At 42.1% G+C, this 27,994-nt stretch overlaps 2 protein-coding genes across 5 annotated transcripts in view; both read left to right on the top strand.

Annotated features, from left to right (window-relative positions):
- Positions 1-2,702, top strand: part of RPGR (retinitis pigmentosa GTPase regulator) — a 38,362-nt gene extending 35,660 nt beyond the window's left edge. For both annotated transcript variants that reach the window (XM_077927382.1, XM_077927383.1), the window contains exon 18: positions 2,187-2,702. In XM_077927382.1, coding sequence (XP_077783508.1) covers positions 2,187-2,405 — 219 coding nt within the window. In that variant the 3' untranslated portion in view covers positions 2,406-2,702. The remainder of the gene's footprint in view (positions 1-2,186) is intronic.
- A 1,627-nt stretch (positions 2,703-4,329) lies between these two features.
- The window catches only part of SRPX (sushi repeat containing protein X-linked), a 29,944-nt gene continuing 6,279 nt past the window's right edge, over positions 4,330-27,994 (top strand). The window contains exons 1-6 of one of the 3 annotated variants that reach the window (XM_028727404.2): positions 4,330-4,505; positions 18,272-18,331; positions 22,688-22,879; positions 24,207-24,383; positions 26,995-27,121; positions 27,530-27,651. In XM_028727404.2, coding sequence (XP_028583237.1) covers positions 4,433-4,505; positions 18,272-18,331; positions 22,688-22,879; positions 24,207-24,383; positions 26,995-27,121; positions 27,530-27,651 — 751 coding nt within the window. In that variant the 5' untranslated portion in view covers positions 4,330-4,432. Of the gene's footprint in view, positions 4,506-16,917; positions 17,697-18,271; positions 18,332-22,687; positions 22,880-24,206; positions 24,384-26,994; positions 27,122-27,529; positions 27,652-27,994 lie in introns of those variants that run through there. The other 2 variants (XM_028727405.2, XM_028727406.2) reach the window with 2 other exon arrangements.

The following is a 27,994-nucleotide window of genomic DNA, read 5'->3' on the forward strand; positions in this document are numbered from 1 at the left end:
CCTGAAACCATGTTTAGAACTTTCCTTTCTATTCATTGGACCTTAAAGGTACCCCTGATAGTTAGGTCCAGTCCTGGACGACTCTGGGGTTGTACGCTTATATCGCTCTATAGGCCGAGGGAGCCGGCGTTTGTCCGCAGACAGCTTCCGGGTCATGTGGACAGGATGACTAAGCTGCTTCTGACGAACCAGAGCAGCGCACGGAAACGCCGTTTACCTTCCTGCTTGCACTTGCTTTCAAACTGCTAGGTGGACAGGAGCTAGGACTGAACAACGGGAGCTCACTCCATCACAGGGATTCAAACCACTGACCTTCTGATCGGCAAGCCCTAGGCTCTGTGGTTTAGACCACAGTGCCACCCGCGCCCCTTTCATTGGGCCTTATTCCCAAGTAAATGAGTATAGGTTTGCAACCTTAATGAATACTTTTACTAATCGTTGTACACAGTGTAGTAGGGCATCCAATCTGCAGGATGCTTGGTGAGCAAATAGTGAAGATGGGGAAGGATCAGTAATGGCTCTGGATAGATGCATTTGGGGTGCAGATATTAAAATAGGGTTTAATGGAAACAAATTAGCATCTTCCCAAGAAATAACAAAGTACTCTTTCTCAAAATTATCATGGTTTTTTACCCTCTTGAATGTACCTGGGCATTCCGAAACCTAGCAAAATGTAAAACAAGACAGTTTTCTTCTAAACTAATATTTTCTAAAGGGTGGGAGAGGCAGCCTTATTTTGACTACAGTGACAAATAAACATATAAAATCATTTATGCCCATTAAACTCGTTTTTAAACAAGGTAGCATGGCTTTTTTGTGTCTCTATGTACTTTATTGATTTCTGATAAATATAAATGACAATTATGGATAATCTTAATGGCAGTCAAGCTTCCGGCTGGGTTGCTTATGCATAGCTCAGTGCTATTTCCAAGTGTGTATGTTTAGAATAGGGATATTGGTTTTCAGTCTTTCTGGGAAGGAAAACCGTGGCTTCTGTGTTCAGTGCCTAGCACTACGTTGCTACTAAATATCAAACCACAGTACTGTAGTCTAATTTGGAGTGTTTCTATACATTGAGCTAATTGTTCATTTTTTTTAGCTAATCTGAATTTCTAACCTGTTGATTATATAAAGTTGCTAGCCTTTTTTTTTTTTACTACATTCTCTTAACGAAGAGCCAATTCAAACATGCAGAAATAGCATGTGGCAGAACGCTCTAAAGTTTAAACTATGTAACTTCAGACTGCAGGTGGAGGGTTTTTGAATGCTCTTTCTTTAAAAAAAAAAAGATGGCATATTGAAAAATCATGTCAAGAACCAAGGTTTGAGCATAGTCTCAGATGTGCTAATTTGTTATGTGTGGAGCAAGGGAGGTTAATGAAGGAACATCGAAAAGATGTATTCATCATCCTGTAGTCAAAATTAGTACTTATGGGAAAGTCTGCACCATATTTGCATACCTTAAGAAGTTGAAAGTATTGTGTAGCTTGGTTGCATGGTCTGTGAATTGTCAAGATGCTTTGCCCTTGTATGAAACTTTAGATGGCTCAAATCCAAGTTTCTTCCAAATATGTGTTCTCAGGATGGGAGTTAATCACTGTTTCTCCCTTGGAAAACTATGGGTGCAGCTTATTTAGATAGGATAAATTTGCAACCAAGAGTACTACATACTGAATTAGTTGTTCAGTCTGAAGGCAGCAAATGTTTCTGTTGACATATCCCCATTTATTTTTGAGCATAATCTTTTGCAGTCTACTTGGATGTTGTAAACAAACATCTGTTATCAATTATCATAGTTGCATAATGCTTTGTTGTTTGTGTTACAATAATTCATTAGGAATGTTTCTTCTTCATCCTGCTTCTATTGGCAATAGTCCTAGCACAGTTAACTGGTTTAAGATTGCAGTACTGTATTATGCTTTCTGCAAGACTTACTTGGAAGTAAGCCCTGCTTAACTCAGTGGAACTTAAATTCTGAAAAAACATTGATCAAGATGCAGATATTTGAGTCAAACTTGCAATCATCTCTCTAGATATAAACATTTTGTTTCATATTATGTCCAGATAAGTAAAAAGTTGCGCATGCAGACTCCTTTTTCTGCCTTAAAAAAATGTCAAACATACTCAATAGTTTTCAAAATAGTTAATAATTGTATGTGGGTTTTGTTTTTCTATGTGTGTTTTAGTTTTCTTTTTTTAAACGAAAGACTTCAAAGCAGAAGAATGCACACAGCTGTGATGAAAACAAACTTGAAAATCTTCCTCACAGTGAGCAGGAAACTGGCAATCAAGGAGACTTACCTAAAGAGAAGACAAAAGACGAAAATCAGAACCATGCTAAAGAAAATCAAAAGGAGGCACCACATCAGGCCAAAAAGACGTCCTCTACCTGTGTAATACTTTGATGTTTAAATTTATAATGCTTGCATAAATGTGGTGTCATAACTGGCAGCTTGCAAGCGGATACTGCAATTTATACTTGAAAATGATAATGGCAGATATATAATGATCATATTGATGGATATTTTTTTTGTAAAATTAGCATGTTTCAACTGATTTGCATTGATTTTGGACCAACTTCCTAGTATTTATTTGTATTAATATTTTTAGTTACTGCAACAAAGATGAGTATCACAGTCTTACTGAAATGTCGTGGCCTTAACTCTGTGTTTTAATAAAAAAATATATTTTTGTACTTCAAAGGTTGGGTTGAGATATTTTATTGGGGTTTTTTTATAAACAAATTTATCATTTGAATCTACAAGTATAAATTCACATTGCAGTTGATTCAGGAAGATAGCCAGAAGAATACTTGTTAAGTTACTTATTCTTTGAGATGAAGATGTTAAAAACTGTAAATAGTTTAGGACCAGGATACTTGAAGAACTACTGCCTGTTATCAGGAGATGCCCTGTTTTGTGTTAATCAGGTAAAAGCACTGTGGTGCCCTGTCCTGGAAGATTTCTTTGGTCTCTTACCCAATGGAAATCAGTGTCAAGCTGATTTTTTTGTTTGTTCTAGTTGGATGTTTGCTGAATCTGCAGGAGGTTTGAATGTCAAATTCTTGGCTCTCCTTTTTCTCCTGGTGATCTGAATATGCATTGTAATATCTGCCAACTTGGTGTTATTTTTATTCATACTTTTGTTTTATATCTGTTTTATCATTGTTTATGGTTTGTGAGCAGTCTTTAGTGCCTCATACAGAGGGAGAAAAGTGTCGTTTTAAAACCAAGTGTTTCCAATAAATAAGAAACAGGCAATTTAGAGAACACTCCGCTCTCAAGAGGCTTACAATCTAAAAGCCAACTGGGGAAATGGAGAGAGGGAGAGATGAAGGTCTGCAGATTCCATTACATGTACTTAAAGCTCGGTTAATTGGGAATTAGGATCTAGTAGACAAGGCATGCTGAAAAAAATGAGTTTTGAGGAATGATTTTAAGGAAGATAGGTGTCACCGTTGATGCAATTGTCCATGCATGTACTTCTCTGCATTTTCTTTCCCGAAAGCCCAGCATTTTGCTCCTACAGTGGCTGACCAGATATGTCTGGGAAGCCCACGCGGAGGTCACTTTGCATCTCTTACTCCACACTTACTGGAACCGAGGCAACCACTATGTCCCTGTTGTGAAAACCAAACTGGCCTAAAACCTAAGCAGTGCTCTCTTCCGTCCCTGCATCGGAGCAGGAAGAGTTGCTAAAGGCTCCGCTCCCCGTGAGTGGCGGCAGGATACCGCTCTACTGGTGTCGGCCTAGGGGTAACGCTGGAAGAAGTCCCGCCACACACCAAAAGCTCCTGGGCGGCGGGCATGTCTGGGAAGGCCTCAAGCCTTTCAGAGGCAGGAGGGGAGCCCGCAGGCATCCTTTCTGTCTGGCGCGCGAGACCATCGTGGTCTGGATTACAAGCAGGGCTGACGAAGGGAGGGGGAAACCCAAGCGTCGCCTTGAGCAAAGCAGGAGGCGGCTGGGCGGGTTGGTGGTGTGCTTGACCCTTTCCAAGCTCCTGCTTCTCCCGCATCATAAATGAATTGATTCTGCAAACGGCCCGTGGAGGGAAAATACATTTTGAAACCGCAGTGGAGGAAATTTATTTTTTTTTAAACTGGCGGAATCCCAGCGCCGAGAGAGAGTTGATTCGGGAGCGTTGCACGAGCGCTGCTGCTAGGAAGGCGCCCCTTTGGGGCCACCTCAGCCTCCCTCGACGCTGCTTTGCAGCTGGGCTCGGCGTCCTGCGCGTCGCGGGTGGGGAGAGGAGGAGGAGGAGGGAGGCTGTGGGGAAGAGTTTCAGCGGGAAGAGGCTGCGGAGGGAGGAGCTTGCAAGGGGAGCCCCTCTGCCTGCTCGTCGCCCCTCCCCGAGCCGCCCGCTTGCTCCCGGCTCTCGCGTCGGCCGGCAGCCTTGCAGTGGGAGCCGAAGGGGCGCCAGGGCGAGGGCAACATGCGGAGCCCCTCCGTCTGCTTGGCTGCTCTCCTGCTGGCGGTGGGCGCGCGCTTCAGCCTCGCGTACCAAGGTAGGGGGCTCAGGAGAGGGGGCGGAAACCGAGGAGGGGGGCGGCGGGGATGCATTCGGGACCGCGCGGGGAAGGCGGCGCCTCCGAGTCCGCGCAAGGCGCCTTCGAGGAAAGAGACGCCGCCGACGCCGACGCCGCTTAGTCTTCGGCTGCAGCAACCTGGCTGAAAGTTACGCCCAAGGTGGGAAAGCGGCGGCCGACCCTCGTGAGGGACGCCCCGAAATAAGAATATAGTGTGCTCGTGGTGTGGGTTTGCAATTCTTTTGCATAAGAATTTCCTTTCAGAAACAAAGCTTCTAGTAGTCTTGGGGCGTCAGTTGTTGAAGGCTGCTTGGGAGGAGGGGGGGGAGAGAGACTTTAAAAGTCGGCGCGGGTTGACTCCCCAGCCGGTGCTAATCTTTCGGGCAACGGCGGTCTCGTCCACGTAAGCGTTTCACACAAACCTGATAACTTGTAAATGCACCTAACACCTGTGTGTAGTTAAGAGTTGGCTTCAGTCTTATTCTGCACGTGAATGCACGTGAGTTATGTGGTACATACGTGTATAGGAATAATGAATGACTGGCAAACGCTTCAGTTAGCCTTGTATCCACCACTACATACAAAGTACTGGCACACAGTTTAAATGTGATGCCTGGCATGGAAACCGTGCCAGAGCATCACATCAAAGTCAAGTTGCTGTGCCTGCCTGAGAAGTGTTATCACACTGGCATGGCATACTCACCGATGGACCTGAAGACCCAGTTTAGACTTCCTGCTCACATGGATCATCTGCAGTATATATTTTTAAAAGATTGTCTGATGTCATGTACAGTTGGTTATAGTGTGGTGCTGATAACACCAAAGTTACAGGTTCGATCCTGGTAAGGGACAGCTGCATATTCCTGCAATGCACGGGGTTGGGATACATTGAGCCTCGGGGTCCCTTGCAACTGTGATTCTATGATATTAGCCAGGTCATACCAAAATCTGAATCCTGTGTGTGGTAGTGAATGCATGCAACAAGCTCACCATGGCTTTTTGTGGCTCTGTGAATAAAACCTGATCATTAGCCTTTAGTCAGGATAGTTTCAGCCTGCTGATCCTGCGTGCTAAAGGCAGGGTCCTTTGGGCTAGATGTTCTTGTCTGGTTTGTTAACTGGATTATAGGCTATGTTCAAATCCCTGTCAAGTGACAGCCTCCCTGTGTGGCCCAGGGACAGTCTTCAGCCTGAGTTCTGTAAAATGGGAATTCTACTGATTTACCTCACAGGGCAAAACTAAACTATATATTTTTAAAAGCAAAAATCAAAGAAAACCATAAGCATTGATGATGCAAGAAGGAGCAAGATAAAACTATAAAATGCTTTTCTTGTTAAAAGTGCTAATTAGAGTATATTAGGTCCTTTGATCATGATGGGTTGTGGGTACCCAATGTACTATATTTGGCTTTCTACTAGTCTACCCAAGGGGGCTTCTGCTTGTGTTTAAATGTATGTTGGTTGTTGACATAGGACTATGCTGAATAAATCTGGTACAGAGTTGCACACTTGCTATTTCATAGCTCCTTAATCTGATTCTCATGAACAAGTTAGTTTGCTGTCATCTCTCTTTCTGGAATAGTTTATAAGAGCAGAGGATGCGTATGTTTTGTATGAGTAGGACCCTAGCATTTTTCACTAGTGTTGGACGCTCTTGGGAATTGGCTGTTTTTAATGGCAATACAGTGCTGGGAGAGGCTTGCAAGATGACACAGGGTGTTCTAATTTCCAGGAGCATAGTATTATGTGTTTTACACATGAATGCAAAATAATAGTTTTACATCCCTCTTTTAATTATGTTGTATTTGTAGATAGGCATTTTTATTGTATGTTCATTAGCCGCTGGGAAAAATGCATTTGTTTTATTTATTTTACGATATAATCTCCATATCAGTGCAGTTTATAGCTTATGAAAAATGTAAAACAGTGGCCAATAAAACAGCATCATCTATACACAATAATACAATAGCCTAAAACACCTATGCACAGCAGTTAAGATGCAGTCATGTTTTATCATCCAATTGCTTGCTGCAATAAAAAAAGTCTTTATAAGAGCATAACTGGGAAGGAGAGTTCCGCAGCATGGTCACAAAAGACCATATTGTGACCATATTGTGTTCCTTCTTTTCATCAATCAAAAGTTAGATAAAGATGGGATTTGGAGTAATGCTCCCTATGATGTAGGGAAGATTCCATGGGAGAAGATGCTTCTTGAGGTAGTCTGGCCCAGGTTATTTTATGGCTTTCAAGGCTAGAACCAGCACCTTGAATTGCTCCAACAAGCTGAAAGCTAATAAAGTTCTTTAGCTACCAGTGCTGTGTGCTTCCATTTGCTTATTCTTGGTAACAAGTGGACTTATGAGTTCTGAACTAAGCTAACTGAAGTTTGCAAACAGTCTTCAAGGGCAGCATCAAACAGAGCACCTTCCATAGGGTGGTGATTTCCGTGGATAGCTCACCATTCTGTAGCACTGGCCTCAGCTGGCATATCAAACTGAGGGAGTGAAAAGCACTGTTGCCTTTGGTTCCAGGAGGAAAAGCCAGGCTGAGGAGTATGTTCAACCTGCTCATCTTACAATTCAGAGGAAGTGCAAGTCCATTTAACCGTAAAGGGAATCACAAACTTGCAAACTAATCAGACTCAACTTGATAGCGCTATCTCATCTAGATTGAACTTTGGTTTGCTCACCCTCATCAATTGATGATTGCTAATCTCAGGCAGCCATTTATGACAGGGGGAACCTGTGGCCCTCCAGATGTTGTTGGGCTCTAGTTCTCATCATCTCTGTTCATTGGCCGTGCTGGCTGAGGTAATGACCAGGTTCCCCATACTTATTCTGTGACTTTTACCACCACATCTGGTTTTGTCAAAACAGGATAAATAAAGCACAGTGTCATTCGCATACTGGTGACACTTCCCTCCAAACCTCTTAATGACTTCTTTGAGCAGTTTGATGTGCCTTCCCATTTGGCAAACACATTTACTCTAATTTATTAGCATGGAAATCTGCACGCTTCCCCTTTCCGTTTTCAAGACAGAAAGGATATTTGTTCAAGGTAAAGCCATGGGTTTGGTTTGGTGTTTTTTAAAAAAAAAAATTCTGAGACTGGTTTGAAATATCTGCTTCTGAGGAAGATTTTAAATGAATAAGAGCATTATTTGTCATTTGCCAAAAAGTTGCTAATTTTTCCTGCCACCACTTAGGTTTTGCCTTACGTTCATTTGTGGAATTTTGTCAACTACTGTTTTTATGCATAAAGGTAAGGGTACCCCTGACCGTTAGGTCCAGTTGCAGACGACTCTAGGGTTGCAGCGTTCATCTCGCTCTACAGGACGAGGAGCTGGTGTTTGTCCTCAGACAGCTTCCGGGTCATGTGGCCAGCATAACTAAGCCGCTTCAGGTGAAACCAGAGCAGCACACAGAAACACCATTTACCTTCCCACCAGAGCGGTACCTATTTATCTACTTGCACTTGATATGCTTTCGAACTGCTAGGTGGGCAGGAGCTGGGACCAAGCAACGAGAGCTCACCCCGTTGCAGGGATTCGAACCGCCGACCTTCTGATCAGCAAGCCCTAGGCTCTGTGGTTTAAACCATAGTGTCTGCTAAATTGCCTTGTGTGGGGGCACTTGAGTATGTATTGGGTGATTAGAACAAAATCTTCTTGTGGTGGGAAAAGAGTGACAATGTGAATCCATTCTCCAGAGACCACTGTCATTTTACTGCTATTTACTTTACTTCCAAATCCAAGAGTTCCAAATGCTTTAAAAAGCAACCCAATGCCAAATGTGTGTGAGATTGTGCAATTTTGAAGTTAAGTGCATGCAACCCCCCCTTTAAAAAGTTGTTGAGCATGCTTAATGGATGAGCATTGCATCATTTGGGCCTTCAAGCATACTTTGCATAAGTAACAGTTGTCCACTGGGGGTCATAAAGTTAGTGAATTGTGTTTGTAATCAAGGTTTGAATTTATTTTTGTTGGTGCAATTCAGCTAACATTGCCAATGCAAAAATGCTGGAAGCAGATTTGCACTGTTTCATAACTGAACCTATTTATTTATTTAAATTTATGTTCCATGCCTTCCAGAGATCTAAACACAATAGTATTTGATACAATGATTGTTAACCTAACATGCAATAAAGTTCTGTCTGACTAAATTGTATTTACTTATAACTGACAGATCACTGTACTGTATACGAATGGATACTTTTTTGCTACATGAAGTTGCTGTCTTCAGAGTTTGGCTTTCTGGATAAGGTTATTGAAAAAAATCCAGAAGAAACACTAGAACTCTGTTGCCGTTGGCTGTTCCCTAGTATCATTAAGGTCCACTTTTTGCAGTCTAAAAAGCTGCTATTCTGGTGTTAAAACTACCTTCTCCAAACTTCAAAATGTTGGGACCAGCAATGAAGTAGAAACAATTGCCTTCTCTGGCCAAGGGCAGCTCACCTTGGCAATATTGCAGCTGCCCTGTTCCATATATTAAAAGTGCACCCCTTTTCTGTTCTCCAAAAAGCAGCTCAGGCATTCTTTCCATATTGCTGTGCTATCATTCATCTACTCACTTAGGAGCAATTGCTAATTGTCTTGAACAAACAGATGTGACTAGTCGTATCTCTGAGAAACAGTGGTGCATACACAATGTTTTGTGCGATTATTGAGCTAATTTGGTCAATCAAGAAAACCACAGATTCTGAGACTTGGTATAGCTCCTGCATAGTGTCAACTAGTTTGTGATTTGTGGGAGTTGGACTTTTGTGTGTGTGTGTATCCACTAACCTAAATCTGAGGTTGGCTTCTGCTGAGCCTTCAACTCTTTCCCCTATCCCATGCCTCATCTGAAGGCTTAGTTTTCTACAGGGGTAGGGGCTTGACTTTTTAGTGTGTCATTGCTCATTTAGAAGTAACTTATCCTATACACGCTTATTGAACTTAGGGGAAGTTCTGAATAGGCACTCTGTTAACTCGATGTACATTGCGAATGCAACTGTTGTTGCTGCATGACTTTCCTAAGCTGAAGTGGGAAAAGCCAGTGGCGTAGCGTGGGGGGTGCAGGGGGGGCCGGCCGCACCGGGCGCAACATCTGGGGTTAGGGCAAATCCACGGGTTAGGGGGCGCAAATCCACGGGTTAGGGGGCGCAAATCCACGGGTTAGGGGGCGCCTTGCCCCGGGTGCTGACAACCCACGCTACGCCACTGGGAAAAGCTTACTGATGATCACTACAGAAATAGCTCCAGGCCCCAAAGAGCATATGGTGTGGAAAAGGAGTTCCCCTTCTTGTGTCATGTAAGATTAGTGCTGTTGATGGTGAAGTTGCTATACAGTTTATGCCATGAGGCTGAATATGATGCTAAATTTGCTTCAGTTCCTTGATTTGAATTGCATCAGCTGAAGTTCACTTCAAATGGCAAAGCACCAAGTTTGCAGAACTCCAACATGTGCTGAACAGCACATGTGTAACTGCCATTGCCAGTCAGCTAGCTCTGTTTTGATCTTGCTGAGTTTTGAAGTTTTTTGTTCCTTTTATAGTGAAAATCACACACATGGTTCACATAACTGGAATTCTCAAATTACTGTGTGTTCAATCTTTTGTACCATCAGTGAGCTTGGGTTTTTGTTGGATATGCCTTTTTAAAGTTGGAAGTGGTCCTATGTCAGAAAAGACTACATTATCCTCAACTCTACAAGGGTACTTGTTGCTACTTAGGCAAACATTAGTAATACATTTGTTGCTGTTTGGGTGATCTGTTGTTGTTTTTGTTTAATAGAAAATTTCTAAAACTTGAAATGTTTGTACTTTCACTAGTCAGTTTATGTAGTTTAAATAAATAATGACTCATAGTGACTGCCCATGCATTTGGGGGGTGAAAGTTCCATACCCATTTACCTGTGTGCAATCTCAATTGAACTGAGTGAGATTTGCTTCTGAGTAAACATGTACATAGCACTGTTAAACCAGTTAAATATCACCATATTCAAAACATTCCAGTTACCCAAATAGCTGCTTAGAAAATGACACTGCTGCCAAATTAGGTCAAATTTATGGTAACCATATACTCTGTTTTGATAACCATGACCAACTCTGGGATTTCATGTTTCTCATGTGCAAACACACCTTTTGCCACCTTACCAGCTTGGTTACTAAGACCAATATCTTATAAGTGGAATGGTTTACAAAGATTCACTATGAAATTTAGTATGCAATTTAGTATTCAAAGCTTGCTTTGCAATAGAAATGGTCAATGTGAATTTGTCGCCCATAGTTTAGAAGTTTGAGGGGGGGGGGGTTGTGTGTTTTTTAAGGGATGATGAAATTATTTTATTCAACCAGAATGCATAACTGTGTTCTAGTTTAGGAAGAAGGTATGTCTTCTTTATATGAAAGTACGTTAGGGAGGAAGAACAATTCTTATTTAACTCCTCTCTCGGGCTCATTTTTGGGGTTAATTACTGGAAAGAACCACTGAAACACACAACTTCAGAAAAACGTTGCAGTTCTGTATAATGTTTTATGTATTTTTCCACACTTCTATATATATTTTAAGGCTTTTATATGCTATTTTCTCTTTTATCGTTTTATTTGTATAATGCCTAATAAAGGTTTGATAAGTAAGTAAGTATTTTTCCACACTTCGTCAGTTGTACTGAGGGATTTACTGAAAAGCCTGGCAAAACTTTGGCCAATGTGGTATGGCAAAGCATGAGTTACTGTTAGTCAGCCTGTCTCTTCTCTCACTTACCACAAAGGTTTACCCTCCTGTGAATTGTGGTTCAGGCTGGCAGTTCTGAGATGCAATTTGTCCATCTTTTTGCCACTGACTTTCCAATTCTGATGAGAAATTGTCTTCTGTGTCAGAACTAGGTTCAAAATATAAGACTTCTTTGGAAATGAGACACTAGGCTCTGAGCTCCAAATTATGTTGCATATATATATATATATAGAGAGAGAGAGAGAGAGAGAGAGAGAGTTTTCAAAATGTATTTTAGGAGTGCTTTACACACTTTTTTTCCTTCACAGATATCTGAGAGCTGAAGTAGTGTGGTGGTTAAGACTGTGAGGGGAGCAAGGACATCCTCTGTTTAAGGCTCACCTAAGCTATGATGCGGGACACGGGTGGTGCTGTGGGTTAAACTTTACCTTTAAGCTATGATGCAAACAAGAAAAAGTTCTCAGAGCTTAGTCAAGCTATGGAACTCACTATTCCAGGAGGCAGTGATGGCCACCAACTAGAATGGCTTCAAACGAAGATGAGACAAATTCATGGAGGAGAGGGCAATCAATGGCTACAAACCATGATGGAGGCAGTAGTGCTTCCAAATACCAGTTGCTGCAAACCACAGGAGGGGAGATTCCTCTTGTTCTCATGTTCTGCCCCCTAGTTTCCTGCAGGCATCTTGTTAGCCACTGTGAGAACAGTATGATGGACTAGGTGGATCTTTGGCCCGATCCTGCAGGCTGTTTTTATATTCCTAAGTCTCGTGCCACTTTAAAGGCTAACCGTTTTATTATGGTATGAGCTGTGGACTAGAATCCATCAGATGGAATGAAGCGGTCTTCTAAATAGCAGGTATCTGTGTAGATGGGTAGGGACGCAGGTGGCTCTATGGGTTAAACCACAGAGCCTAGGACTTGCCGATCAGAAGGTCAGCGATTCGAATCCCCGCGACGGGGTGAGCTCCCGTTTCTCGGTCTCTGCTCGAAAGCACGTCAAAGTGCAAGTAGATAAATAGGTACCGCTCTGGCAGGAAGGTAAACACTGTTTCCGTGCGCTGCTCTGGTTCACCAGAAGCAGCTTAATCAAGCTGGCTACATGACCTGGAAGTTGTACGCCGGCTCCCTCGGCCAGTAAAGCGAGATGAGCGCCGCAACCCCAGAGTCGGCCACAACTGGACCTAATGGTCAGGGGTCCCTTTACCTTTATGTAGATGGGTATAAAGGGGGAAATACACAGAATAAGGTGAGAGGGGAAATGAAATACAAAAAAGGACAGACTGACAATTATAGTAAAGGTTAAATAATTGTGCTGTTATGTATGCCCACTGCTGAGCAATTATATATAGACCTTGGGTCAAGCTATCAGCTTATTTTTAGGTAGCACCAGGTTAGGTAGTACTAGGTTAATGGTTTAAAATGCTTATTACTAGAAGTTATTTCCACTACAGCTCCCACCATCTATACTTTTGCCACCTCTCTTGCATCTTACTAGGCTTTTTCTCTCTCCTCTGCACCTTTCCCAAAGCCCTTGACTGAGTTCTTGAAGAACTCCTCCTTGTAGCCTTCCTGACTTGGGACATTTGGCAGCATTTGCTTTCTCCAAGCCTCTTGTGTTCCACTGCATTATATATGCAATTAGATTACAACCCACATTTTCCACATATGCAGGCTTTTGTGCTCCGCACAGGACTGGGTGGTATCCAAAATGTAGTATTTTCTTGTTGGTTGTGTTTCAGTTGAAGCATTTGGCACCGTACTCAGGACTTTGGAATTTTAGAAAAATGGAAAAGAAGCATAAAAGCTTCGTAAACAAAATAAAAAGGAATTATTATCAGATAACTTTTGCCATCTTGCTTGCTGTATGTAATGGCTGTGTTTACATGCCATGTTAAACCATAATGCTTAACTAGGGTTAAATACAAATGAATGTCACGGCCCCAGACCAGATCTCAGAGGCAGAGTTCTATGCACCTCTAAAATAAAGATAGTGCACCCCATGTGGGTCTGGGCACCAAATCTTCCTCTGAAGAGACACCTCTGCCACCAGAGTCTCATGGCTGGTCTACAGAGTCCTCACAGGTCAATAGAGCCCTGAGAAGATATCCCCACAGTTGGAAGCCCCTTTGTGGCAAAGGAGCCAATGGCTACAGTAGAAGGCACCAGCCCTTTCACTAGCCAGGAGGCAGCACTAGTGATTATTCAGACAGTATCTCCAGGACCTAGCTGAGATAACTTAGATGGTTGACATCAGCTGCAGGGGCAAATGTGTCTTTGCCTTTGCTTGCATCCCATTAACTTTTGACCTCCCCTTGCTTGGGCCACTGCTGCTCCTTGGTGATCATGTTGCTGAGCATGTCTCTGCTTTGCTCCTCCTGGCCACGCTGTGCTATAAGGGCAGCAAACTACAACCACTGGCTTGTTATGTTATCTGAACTGCTTGTCTGTTGCTCCCAAGCTAAACGTAAGTGGTCTAATAATAGAATAATAGAATTGTAGAGTTCAAAGGGACTCAGAGAGTCATTTAGTTCAACCCCCTGCAAAGCAAAAATTTCAACTATAAAACTTCCATGACAGATGGCCAGACAACCTCTCCTTAAAAACCTCCATGGAACGATCTCAAGGGCTTCCATTGCACTATTGAACAGCTCTTATTATCATAACGTTCTTCCTGATGTTTAGTCAGCATCTCCTTTATTGTAACTTGAATCCATTGGGTTCTAGTCTCAGGCACAGGAGAAAACAAGCTCGCTCCATCTTCCATGTGACAGCCCTTCAGAAGTACCGTTACAAATTGCCTCAAAGCAGGTACATTTTTTATACCATTTTTTCATTTGAAAGTATATAAAAAACCAGCAATGTATTGTTGCCTGATGCATTATAGTACATCAAGGCTTTGAATGGGGGATGGTGAAAAATAATGAAAAGCAGATATCCATGAAAACAGCTGAATGTGAATTGCCACTCTTTGGTAAAGCAGAAATATCAGTGAAGGGGACATGGAATGTTTTGTACATCTAATACTAATTGTTTCTTCTGTTCCTAATCTTCTAAAGATGTATTTTGAAATAGCCTGACTTCAAATGCTGCATAAATGGATTGCTGTTCCAAATGTTTCATTGAATAAATGGCTAATTCTGAACAATGCACATTTTCCATTTGCATTCTCAAAAGCAGATTTTCAGGCTACTGTGTGCCAGATTGTTAAAAATAGATTTGGAATAATTTCTCAAGGAGAAATAATGGCAAAGTCTAGCATATGATTTGGGAGATTTCTTTGAGAGCCATAATAAATACTATTGGCTTAATTTCACTGTTTTGTTGGCAGTAGCAAACCTGTAGCTGTGTCGTATTCCTTCTAGCCCCATGGTCCGTCCACAAACTGCTATATTTTTACAACACTGAAACATAAAATAAGGAAGGCTCTTTCCAAAGTTTTGTATCTTTGCTTCATAGTTCTTCACAAAGTTCATTGTGCAGTGTTATGCATGGTGGGTAGTGCTCAAAACATTACAGTCTTGTGCTTCTTCAGTGGGACTCATGACTATCTAGGAGTTGGCAAAGCTGATGACTTCCTAGGGACTCTTTTCCTAGTCACAGAGGAGGAATATATTCTGCAGGTGGTCAGTACAATTCTGCAGGTGGTCAGTACAATCTGCACAGGGGAAGGAATAAGCTAGTGTTTAGTTCTCTGGAGCTCCCTAAGAATGAACAAATTGCCTTGGCCCAAGGTCTATGTATAATTGCCCCATAGTGGGCATAGCTCTAGCATCATATTATTGGTGTGTGCATGTTTCTGAACAGTGAAGTTCCATCTACAACTTTTGTGGCTAAAATGGAGCTTGCCTCCATTATTCCTGTTCCTAGAGTAACAGCTTCTCATATTCGTACATGCTAAATGCCAAGATTTTGTACGTATGTACCCCTGGTGATTGAGATTAGGCAGATTTGTAGACCCTTTTCCCAATGATGCAGTTTTATTAACTTGCAGTGACCTGGACACAATGATGGGCTGAATGAATCCAACTTAAGTCCATTGATTTCAGTGGGTCTACTCTGAATGACTGACACTGGATATATCCCATTGTCTATTTGTAATCAACATTTCCCATGAAACCTGATAAGAATGGTGGTTTCCTGTAACTGAAAATGATATCCTCCCGGGATATTGATTGATCACTCATTCCTCCCACCCCAAACTATTTTGAGGTAATTAATTGCCTGTTATTCTGTTCTGCACTACAATTGCAGCTTAATTTTGTCAGCTTGAGAGGTGTATTGCTTCTGTAGGATTTCTCTTGAAAACAAGTTGAAGCATGTAATTTCAAAAACAGTGGGATCTTTCTGAAAAACACCCTGACAGAGCAAACTAAATTATTTGCAGCCCCCAAGAATTTTCCTCACATGGAACTAACTCTCTTCTGTGCTTTTAATAACTGCACCTGCATGGACTGGAGCGTGGTGAAATTTATGGTGCATGCATGGCTTAGGGACTGACAGTTTAGGGGTGGAAAACTTCTTGCCCTCCAGATGTTGTTAGACTCCTGTTCCCTGCCACCATAGCCATTTTTCCAGGGATGATGGGAGTTGTAGTCTAGCAACATCTGAAGGGGCCGCAAATTAATCTCAGTGGAGTTTACTTTCTGGTAAGCAAGTATAGAATTGCAGCCTTAGTGCTCCATGGAAGTTAGCAAAAAGTTCCATTAAAAATTAATAAGGGGTTTTAAATGTTCTTGGCATTTTCTGGAAATAACCACTGAAAGAGCTAACTCTTCAAATATTGCCCACCAGTCTGCTACTTTTACATGAGGCATCTTTGGGGAGCACTCAGTCTAATTCTCTGAAAAATTGTTTGAAAGAATACATTTTGTTGACACTTTTCTTGAGCTGAACATTGAGACCAGAACCCCAGAATTCTGCCAAATAGCGCACAACAAAGCATTCCTTTAGTAACATCTTCAAAGCCGTTAGAGACTGCTATTTAAATCTTACATAGCTCAGCAGTGCTTTAAAATTCTACTAAGTTTAGTGTTTTCTACCATGGAGCTGTTGACATGCCAACATGTCTGCCGACATCAGCAGTTTTAAAGAAAGTAACAAGAGTAGAATACTAGGAAAACTGTACCAGCAAAAGTGGGGGTGGGGGTGGTAAAGCAAATTGATTCTGTCCATGAGGAAGATGAAGCCCACTATAATAGTCTGTCTTTGGCACAATGATGCGGGTTATGACCTCTTAAAAAAATAAAGGAATATTGTATTCTGAAGTGTCAGAATTTTCTGCACAATTATACAGTTGTTAACTCATTTGTTGCATATGATAACCTTCCTTAAGCTACAATTTGCTTGTAACATAAATGCTATTTTGCGGCATTCAAACTACATTGTGGCTATTGCTTTGAAAACGTGATTCCTCATCCCTTCAAACACACAGAGGTGTCAATTGCGGTTATGAGTGCTCTTCGAAATGTGGTTACTTGAGTACCGTGAGCCTGTGATTTCACTGTTGGTGAGTGATAGTTCCCCTCTTTTCATGCTTGTACCAGTCTGTGAACCTTTTCATAATCACTTTTGATAGTAGTAGTAGTAGTAGTAATTATTATTATTATTAGTAGTAGTAGTAGTAGTAGTAGTATTAGTAGTATGTCCTAGGGCCATAGATGTTAAAAAACCCACATAACCACAGTGCTTTAGTGAATGATGTGTGGATTATAAAAAGAAGAGCTGCACAGCCAATCACAGACTGAGTTATAATAATCCCAGCTTGTTTGAATTTCACTCTTCTGCAGGGGACCCGCTATATCTATTCTATTAAAATGCAAAATAAAAGAGGAGACGAACGTTTAACGAGACTTATAAATCTTTGAGGTGCTATATGGTCATCTCTTTTATTTTATTCATACCTCATTCAGCATTTACTTAGATAGGATTATTGTACCTTAATGTGTATTGCATATTCTGCTTGTGATTAATAAAGTATCTGTGCAGTTCCTCAGATTTTCTCTAGGATTAGCTTATATATTTTTGGTGGATGGATTCCTCTGTGTAAAGTAGCTGGTTCTAAACACACTGCTGCATACAATAATCTCCACAAGCTGACTTGCCAAAGGGATGAGTTGGTGTTATTAGCCCATCCACTCCTGTCAAACAGGTGCCTGGCTCTGTTGAAGGTGATTGTGCCAGTCATCTGTTCCATGAGTTGCATGGAGTGACCCAGTTCCATCAAGGGTCTCCATTATTGTCTCGCCTGGTGCATATGGGAGGATTTCATTTTATTTTTTCCCCAGTGCATCACTCTGCTTGGACATACAGGGACGAATCCTAAAAGGATTGCCCGCAGTTGCCGAATAAAAGTGAATATATGCCTCTGTACTCTTGTGTTGAAAGTTTATTTTAATTCAATTAACACAAATATAACATTGCTGGTAGAACGTCGTGATGCTCCAGGTCCACCCAGGTAAGCCTTTTTTCTTTTCTTTTTTACAGTCTTTATATTCAGTAGTTAAATAAAATGCTATTTTGACTGGCCAGAATAGCATTAAGGTAAAATGGATGTAATGGCATTTTAGCTGCATTGGCTGTGCTGAATAGCTGTGATTAAGCTCAGTCACATATGTATCTGGAATGGTAGTTACATCTGTATTCTGCCTCTACAGCTGTTTGCTAGGATGGCTGATGCATCCACTTGTATCTTTTGAACCATCTTATAGTGAAATATCTCTTGAGACTCGCGTAAGATCTTAATTTGTGATGGAAGTTCCTTACAAGATGAATTGTAGCCTTCCTTGACTCAATCTATATTGGGTAACAATTAGACTCCATTCGGTTTTAAAGTGTATATCTTTATCCATTTCACTATAAACTGATTTTGCTGCAAGTCTAATAAACATGAAAGCTTACCCAGTTTAACTTGCTCTAGGATGTTTGTTACATCCTAATTCTGCCTTCGCTCATCTCTGCAAGAGCTTTCCTTACGCTTTTCAAGGATGTTGTTTCCTTGCTTGCTGCAGTTGTTTTTCTTTTTTATTGTAGGATCGGGATACTCACCGCTAGAAGATGATGAAGACGTGTATGCACACAATAGATATAAAGGTGAATGCTTTGCTTATATACTAATGAGGATCACCCATTGCCAAGAAAGCTTTTTTATCCTTTTTCCGCTTGGAGCATGAAGCCTTAGGGTATGTCTGTGCCAGCCAGATTTTTTTGCACGGTTTATTTATTCTGTGAATAGCTGTGAATATCATGATTTGAACTCCAGTGCTACGTTGCTGTGGTTTTGTTTGTTTCGAATCCATGAAAATATGTGTATTTACATCATTAATACCCTTATACAAAATATTCAAACTGGTTTGAATATTTTGCACCCCCAAAATAATGATTGTGCACAAGTCATGTATGATGTTCCTTCCTTTCAAATAATCTTTACTCTCCCATCTTACTCATGCCTGCTTATTTAGCAGTCTTACAGATATATTCTCAAGTTCATTGTCCCTGGTTCTGATTTTGTAGAGCAATGCATAAGATGAGTCTGACATGTAGGTGCAAAAATCTGGCAACCCTTCTTCCAGAGGAAAGAAATGGAGGTGTGTGGGGGGGGGGACCCACAGTTACTGTAAACGCGATATAAACCACATGGCTTCCAAGTTGGATATATGGAGAGAGGTAGGAATGTTAAGCTGCCATGGAGATGTGCTGACATAGTCACAGCCTTGGAATTGCCAGACTTCATGTGTGTTTGAATTTTCTGTACTTGTTGCTGTTGAACAGCAGAGGATGGTAGAAGCACCACTCATGGATTCTCCTTTTATTTCCAAGGAAAAGTTTTTAATTATCTGACATCAGTTTTTGGAGATCAAGCAGATAGTTCATGTTAATTAAAAATAAGCTGCTTTCTTCTTTCATGCACCATAGCATTAAAATTAAAAGTTGTCTGTGATCTCTACCTGATTGGTGATACTTTACTGAGTTTTTTCCATAGCTTTTCAATAGTATCAGTTCCTTCCCCCCCCAAAAAAGTATGCTAATTATGAACCAGGCAATCCTAAGAATTCACAGGTAAACTCATAACCTTTATTAAGAGGATACTGTTTGCAGCCTTTCTAAACAAATCAATTGCTGGTGACAACTGAAAGTGAAATGGGTTGTTGTTTTCATTTAACAGGCTTGCAAAAGCCCTACCTACCATTCTGCCCTAATGCATATTTTTGGATAGAGCAATAGCTTTTTTATATACAATGGCATACTTACATATTATTTAGAATGAAGCAACCTTCTTATGGCTGAGTGCTTCTCTGACATTGATTGTTTGTAATTACCCATGTTGAAGGGAAGTAATTAGAGAGCTAGTGAGTTTTCTGTGTGTTTACTTTTGTGTAACGGGTAAAGGTAAAGGGACCCCTGACCATTAGGTCCAGTCGCAGACGACTCTGGGGTTGCGGCGCTCATCTTGCTTTATTGGCCGAGGGAGCCGGCATACAGCTTCCGGGTCATGTGAGCAGATGACTAAGCCGCTTCTGGCGAATCAGCAGCGCACGGAATTGCTGTTTACGTTCCTGCCGGAGTGGTACCTATTTATCTACTTGCACTTTGACATGCTTTCGAACTGCTAGGTTGGCACGAGCAGGGACCCAGCAATGGGTGCTCACCCCATCATGGGGATTCGAACCGCCGACCTTCTGATCGGCAAGTCCTAGGCTCTGTGGTTTAACCCACAGTGCCACCCGTGTACCTTTGTGTACTTCAGCATAAACAGGATTATTCAGTCCACACCAGTATCTGTCTCAGCACGCCTAACCTTATTTTTCCTTAAATCTATTGGATTGCATCTGCGTTTTGCTGTCTGAACTTTGGCTAATAGGGTTACCCATTCTGTGCAATGCAGACTCAAAATCTGATGGTGTAATAAAGCTATAGGAATGCTCAGGGTAGAATGTGAAATCCAAAAGAACAGAAGCTGGTATCATAAAAAGTAGACCTTAGAGCTTAATATTTTGAAAGAATGGCAACTGGAACCTTCATGTAGAAGGTGCCTATAACTCTGTTCATAACAAAAAACCACCCTAGTAATTGCCACTAGCTTCATAAACAAAACCCACCACATATCCTGTGAGCTGAGCTCACAACTTAGCAACACAGTGGATTAGGAGGCAAGCATATTGTTGCATGACATCGCCGCAACTAGAGTAAGAAGAAATAATCTTATTTGCAAGGTGGGTAGAAGAAGAAGAAGAAGAGTTTGGATTTGATATCCCGCTTTATCACTACCCGAAGGAGTCTCAAAGCGGCTACCATTCTCCTTTCCCTTCCTCCCCCACAACAAACACTCTGTGAGGTGAGTGGGGCTGAGAGACTTCAAAGAAGTGTGACTGGCCCAAGGTCACCCAGCAGCTGCATGTGGAGGAGCAGAGACCCGAACCCGGTTCCCCAGATTACGAGTCTACCGCTCTTAACCACTACATCCCCAATCCTTGCTGTGTTGTGGGGTGGGCTCTATTGTGGGTGGAGGCACCGTGGCAGTGGCACCAGAGCAATGGTGTCTGTCATCATGTAGTTCAAAGCTACCAGTTGCACCATAGTAGGAGTGGGAGGCATCTTGCTGTGGCCCAGTGATCATAGACTAAGTGGAGCTGCCTTTGCAGGTGGTCGAGAGATTTAATTCCAGTATTCAGCTGCCAGGCTGCAGACTGGAATTAAGTGCTGTCCCTGTATTATACCAGAGCTTCGTAGATTGCACTGGCTCAAACTGTTTCTGAACTCAGTTTCGAAGTACTAGGTTTTTAAAAAACCCCACATATGATGTTGGTATCTAAAAGGTTCCTTCTGCCTTCTACATTATGCAGTGACTTTGATAATTCTATCTTGGCATAACTCCAAAGTTAGTAAGAATTTCATATGCCTGCATTATGTATTCCTGTAGTGCTTTACTCCTTGCCTCCAGTCAGTTGAAAATGTCATTTCTGTTTCAATATGGAGTAGAACCTCTAAACAAGAGCATATCCAATGCATTTCAGTTCTCAGAAGTTTCGAAAAAAACTTGTCCTTGTGTCTATATATGTCAGGAATATATATTCTTTATTGAATAGGCTGCAAATGTCCCTTAATCTGGTACACGCATGCTTGTGTCTATAGTATCCTACCATTGGTATAAACAATGTGGTAAGTATTCTATCATTCCTCTGCAAGTGCAGAAATTTTACAGAGCAAATTCCACTAACCTAAAACTAGAGGCCTGCAGCCCATATTTTGGCTGGTGGGTTTCAATACATAGAATTCAGCACCACTACCCTGCTGCTCTTTTGCCACCTTGCAGCTGCCCAATCAGCAGACCACGGGATAATCTCCCTCATCTCCTGCCCCCATCCCTAGCACGTACTTCCCCCATCACCCATCTCTCTCTTGCACGTGTGCCTTTTACTGTGACTCGTTTTTAAAGGTGTCATTGAGACTTGTAGAAAAAGGTTCATGAGATTCCTTTGCTGGGAGTAGTGTTTAAACTGAATTGCCTTGGCTGTATGTGCGTTGTTAAGCACATTAATTCATCAGTTTGGATGCTATGTGTAAGTTTTTGTCGCACACCCAGTATTACATTGTAGATGCCCCCTCTCTCCAGCGCTGCCCCCAGCCTTGATCTCCCTTCCTGATGCATATGCCATAGACTACTACTGCCCTACTGCCTCAAGGACAGTGCAATATCGATTCACCACACATCAAATAAGACTTGGCTTAATAAGCAAGATTCCATTGTTTGGGATAATCGTTACTTCTAACTCTTGGACACAGAACTTAAAATCCAGCATTATATTAAAAAATCATTTTAAGTAAATATATGAGCTATAACCAAACGGAATATAGTTTGGTTTCCTTTTGAGGAGAAAAATTTAACAAAATATCTAATAATTCTAACTGTCCACATGGTGGCAGGCTTAATCCGCAAGCAGAAAACTAAGGGGTCAGTGCTCATCCTCCCACTGCACCCGTGCTAGTCATTCCTTTGATTTTTAGTGGCTCAAGATTTGAACAGAAAATATAATTCACATGCCACACATAGAAAGCAACTGCCTTTGGTGCTGTTACTTTGGAGGGAGTCTATAATCACCTTCCAGTCTACCTCTCTCTGTGTAATTTTATGTTCTCTTTTTCTTCCCAGTAAACTCTAGTCCAACACCACTTTTAAACGTGTGGGTTTTATCCAACAATGTGTATGCAGAACTCCATTCAAGCAAGGGAATTTCCTCTCCCCTTCACCCCCCCCCCCAAAAAAAAATCTGCTCTGAAGGGTTCCCCAACCCTCTGGCACAGATTTTGAAGGTTGTGGGGAGAGGAGAGGAAAGTTCCATTGCACGAACAGATGTCAGTTGTGCAAGTGGAATTGCAGCCTTAGATACAGTCCTGTATTATTGTGCATTTTCTTTTTCCTCTTATAAATGCACGTATGTCTTTTACCAGATACACCATGGTGCTCTCCTATCAAGGTGAAATACGGCTATGCCAGCTGCAGAAGCCCTCGCGGAGGGTATTATAAAAACGTCTTGGGAACGAAATGCGACATTCGATGTCAGAAGGGCTATGAGCTGCACGGTCCCCAGGAGCTTATGTGTCAGTCAAACAAACGCTGGTCTGGCAAAGTTTTGTGCAAACGTGAGTGGATCATTACTTTGGCTCTCAGTTCAGTTCTTTCTGGCTAATCAGCCTATATCTACTAGAGAGGCAAGAGTTTTTTACACAGCAAAAATATTAACTCTGTTTCTCTATGCACGCTTATCAATGCTTTTTTTTTTTTTAAAGTTGCACATACAGAAAACATCCGCAAGGAGGTTAACAAGGACAATCTCCTACCCCAGTGTTAGGGAACCTGTGGGGTCCCAGTGGTGGAGCTTCATGCTCCGGCACTGGGGGGTGGAGAACTGGCGTGTGTCCCGGGGGCGGGGCGTCCAGTGCAGGGGGGGGGCAGCCATGATGGCACCTTGGGGACTGTGCTGCCGGGGACGGGGAGCTCCCCCCGCACTCCTCTTCCTCCGCCAGTGGGGGGGGGGTCTTCCAGATGTTGTAGGACTCCCACTCTCACCAGCCCCACCCACTATAGGGTTGTATAAATGCTAATATTTGAGCTCCTAACAGCCTCACCATCTAGTGTCTTAAAGCAGAATATTTTAAATACTGTTTTTGTAACAATATCCTTGCCAGGACGGCTAAATAAGACCCGGTTTTACGATATGGAAATACACTTTGTTGCCTTCAACCTCACCATTCCCAGCTTAATCCAAAGCACAATTTGCTCCAAGTGTAAGATAGCAGCAAACAAGGCACACCTTGCTAATCACTGTCCAACATAAGGCTGTCCACTTGAGTTTTGGCAATTCCGTCTTCCCTGAGCATTTTTACAGCAGAGCCGGCGGGGGGGTGGGGCAGGAAGAAGCAGGACTGCTTGCTTACTTGACCTTGCCTCAGTCTGTGTGTGCTCATGTTTTAAAAGCAATTCAGCCATTTCAAAGAGTAGTAAAGTACCCGCTGCATCCATTACTTTGGCAGAGGCAGAAGGTGTGTTTGCCAGGGGATTATTCCAGTGGTTATTTTCTCTCTCTCATTGGCCCTAATGGGGTGGGGGGGGGGAGAATAAGCCCACCAGTTCCAGGACTGACCTTTCCTGGGAGCAACAGCTGTGCTTTGGATCATGCAGATTTAAGGTCTCCACTGACATGCCATCTGCTTTCGACTGGAAGATTGTTTCATGTTACATATACATTAACCATGATGAACACATGAGAGATGCAGGGTGAAGTATTGGAAAGTGACTCCACTAGTAGTGCATTGCTTTGAAAGCCCTCATATTTTATCAGTTAATCAACACTGACATGCATTTGCTGTACTGCTTTTCGGTGAGTAGGTATATCTTTGCATATAGTGCAAAGTTTTTTTAAAAAAATATTCTCATTTGATTTTGGTTGGTTTTTCCCCCCCTCTGTAGAAAAACGTTGCCCAACCCTTTCGATGCCAGGTAACGGAGGATTCAAGTGTTTAGATGGTGCATATTATAACTCCAGGTGTGAGTATTATTGTTCGCCAGGATACCAATTAAAAGGAGACCGAATAGTACAATGTATGGATAACAAACTTTGGAGTGGACGGCCAGCTTCTTGTGTTGGTAAGTGTGGCCTGGGAGGATATGCAGAGATTGCCTACCTTTGCAGCACAACTGCTGCTTTGCAGTTATATTGCTGCAGCTACAACAAGATTCAGAGCTCACCCGTGGTCAGGGATGATGGGAGTTGTAGTCCAGCAGCATCTGAAGTGCACAGGTTCCCCAGCCCTGGGTTACAGAGTGTGTGTATAATGAGAGAGGGGCAGTGCATTGTTAGGGCTGGGGAGACCTGGGTTCAAATTCCCACTCAGCCATGAAGCTCACTCCACTGGGTTACTTTTAACCAGCTACTATTCTTTAATCCAGTCTACTTCACAAGGTTGTTGCAAGGGTAAACAAAGGTGCATAAGAACCATGGGTTGCTACCCCTGAGCAACTTGGAGGGTGGGATAAAAGTAAACAAATTCTCTTTAAATGGCTTGACAGTGGGTTTGATAGTAGATTATTTTCTCACAAACCTACCAGCCTGGCAGAACTGCAGTGCACACATTTGCACTCTGAAGGTAAAGATGACACTACCAGATATGAACCATTTTATCATTTTATTTTATTTTTTTTAAATCAGGGACACTTCAATGTCTGTTATCTCCCGCTGATGCTCTTCTGACCTTTGTGAAAATGTTTGTGAAACAGCATTGGAGGCTTTCTAGATGACTTTGCTGAAATGGTGTCTCACTGTCTTTCATTGATTTTGTTTAATAGTTTCTCCTTATGTGGCTCAAATTAAATTTGTGTGGTTTTTGTTTTGTTTTGTTACATTGCTGCAGATAAGAAATCCCAGTTGAGGAAGTTCCAATTAGTCATGACTTCTCACAGTTCTGCCCTCTCCACTACAAATTAATGGGAAGAGAGGGGCGTGTGTGTGCGCTTGTCTAGTGATTATCTTTAAGCAGTTAAAATGGCTTAAAACACTGTGGCCCAGCAAGAAGAGTTCATTGATCCATGAGTGCTTGGAGATGCAGTTCCTATAGTAACCGAAGTCTGGTGTCTTAAGTAGCTGAAATTAATAGTAATACAGGGAAACTATGGTCCTTTGCTATAGGAGACTCATAAACATACAGTGGTACCTCAGGTTACATACACTTCAAGTTACAGACTCCACTAACCCAGAAATATTACCTCGGGTTAAGAACTTTGCTTCAGGATGAGAACAGAAATCGTGCTCCGGCGGCACAGCGGCAGCAGGAGGCCCCATTAGCTACAGTGGTGCTTTAGGTTAAGAACAGTCTCAGGTTAAGAACAGACCTCCAGAACGAATTAAGTACTTAACCCGAGGTACCACTGCATATCAGAAACACTGCAATTCTCAGGAATGTTTCCATTCCTTCTTTCATTTAATTTTGAGTATGCACATATTTAGGTAATGGCTTAAGCACCGAGAATTTGGGTCCTTTCACACACAACTGCTTTACCTGCAGAACTGCTTGTTCTCATGTGCATAGCAAGCAGATTGCACTGACAATTTTGCACCAGCAGCTACTTGTCATTTTGCATATCCTTTCTCAGACTTCATTGAGAAGGGCTGCAGTTGTACAATGAACCACCACCTTCTGCTAATAGGAAGTGTACCAGAAGACTCCTTTGCAATGAACAGGGAGCAGCTGCCCTGCGGTGGGAGAGCAATCAAGTGTACTGACTCTTTAATACTGCTTCATGCATTATATTTCTTCTCCTGCCTCTCCCCCCGGCATGTATCATGCTCAAAAACACTATTTTTCTAGAAACAGAGGTGCCGAACCTTGCCATGAACGCCTCCCTTGTTTTGTTATAATGGCAGTGGCACCCACCTGAGAGGTGCCAGAACTGAGTTCTGGTGAGTTCCCTGAAAAAAAGCCCTGCTCAAAACATAATGCATCGGGAAGCCTGTGTCATTGGGCTCATATAGTAGGACTCAGCCGTTGATAAAGAACACTGTCAATAGCCTTACATTGCATTTAGGTGGCAAAATTCATACAAAATATTTTTAGAGGTGTCTAGGTGAAGTTGCCTCTAAACATGCAAGTAGACCTTTTGCATTCAGAACTGCTCTCCAGAATAAACTAGATATTCAATCATTAGAATGCATCAATACACTGAAAAGTTATTTTTTATATGAAGTGGTTTTTTAAAAAAAACATCGAAAAGTTCTGGAGATTAGAGGAATTTTCAGGTGCATAAAAATGGAAGAAAATAACAAGGGGTGGTGGTGGTATGAAACCATTTCAGTGCTTTCCTGAGCTGCTTGCTTTTAATCTTAAGAAGATATCTTCTTTTTTCCAATAATCTCCATTTGGTGTTATTAATGTTGTGCCAGAGTCATTTTTAAGTGTCCTGGTAGCAGTTTGATGATTAACTTGTTGAAGATTATTTCTGCACTGTTTGCATTGCCTGCAGGATATAGCTTAAACCAAGTGCGGCTGTGCTATTACAGTGGATGCTCGGGCTGCGAACATGATCCGTGTGGGATGCGCAAAGAGCGATTTAGCACTTCAGCGCATGTGCAACTGCCGAAACCCGGAAGTAACCCATTCCGGTACTTCCAGGTTTCGGCGGTCTGCAACCCAAAAAACCTCAACCTGAAGCGTCTGTAACCCCAGGTATGACTGTATACCTATACCCGTGTGTTTATTTTTAGATATGGAGCCGCCTAGAATCCAGTGCCCAAGTGTAAAGGAGAAAACAGCAGAGCCCAATAAACTGACAGCCAGAGTGTTCTGGGAAACCCCAGAGGGAAGGGACACTGCAGATGGCATTTTGACAGAGTGAGTGAAAATGTGTGAACTAACTAATGTATATAAAGACATGGGTTGGATTTAATACACAGTCACCCCTGGAAGTCTGTATGTGCCCACAGAACTTGTATTTCAAGTGTTCCTGGTCTGCTTGGTACAGGCAGAGCAAATCCGGCTGCACAGGTGATTTCTGATTCAGGGGTTGTGCTTCAAGCAGTAAATCTACAGATAAACCTCCACAGGGACAGTGTTTGTTCTTGGTTATATATGTAGCATTCTGTTATATTTGCTGCCAGTGGGGAATTTTGGGAAAGGATATATTGCCCTGCTATAATCAGAGCTGCAAACTGAACATTAATCTTCTAAATTGTATTCCCTAAAAAGTCCTGTCTCTGCAACAATAATAATTATTGTTTGCAACATTTTCTTTCTTTTTAGCGTTATTTTGAAAGGACTACCACCAGGATCACATTTTTCAGAGGGAGATCACAAGATCCACTACACTGTGTTTGACAGAGCCGGGAATAAGGGAACGTGCAGATTTTATGTTAAAGTTAAAGGTAAGAACATTTGCTGTTGGGGTTGGAGGAAGCACAGACATCAAAGTTAGGTCCTATTTATTTATATCTTACCTGGAGCATGGCTGCTGCTGCTTTTGCAGTTTCTCTGATAGTATTCGGTGTATGTGATCTTCGTTAACCAGGTGGGTACAAGATGTAGACAATGCCAGGAGGTTGTGGCATCAGTCCATTATACTTCCTGATGTGGGAATATATGTAAAATCATATGCCTCTATTCAATTTTCCTAAGCTAGGGATCTGCAAACTTGCCCCCACTTTGTATTTATTTATTATTAGATGCCAGGTGAAAACTGCTTCCTTTTTGGGGGACAGGCTTTTGGAG

This window comes from Podarcis muralis, chromosome 4, assembly GCF_964188315.1.
Source record: "Podarcis muralis chromosome 4, rPodMur119.hap1.1, whole genome shotgun sequence".
In the NCBI taxonomy this organism is placed as follows: Eukaryota; Metazoa; Chordata; class Lepidosauria; order Squamata; family Lacertidae; genus Podarcis; species Podarcis muralis.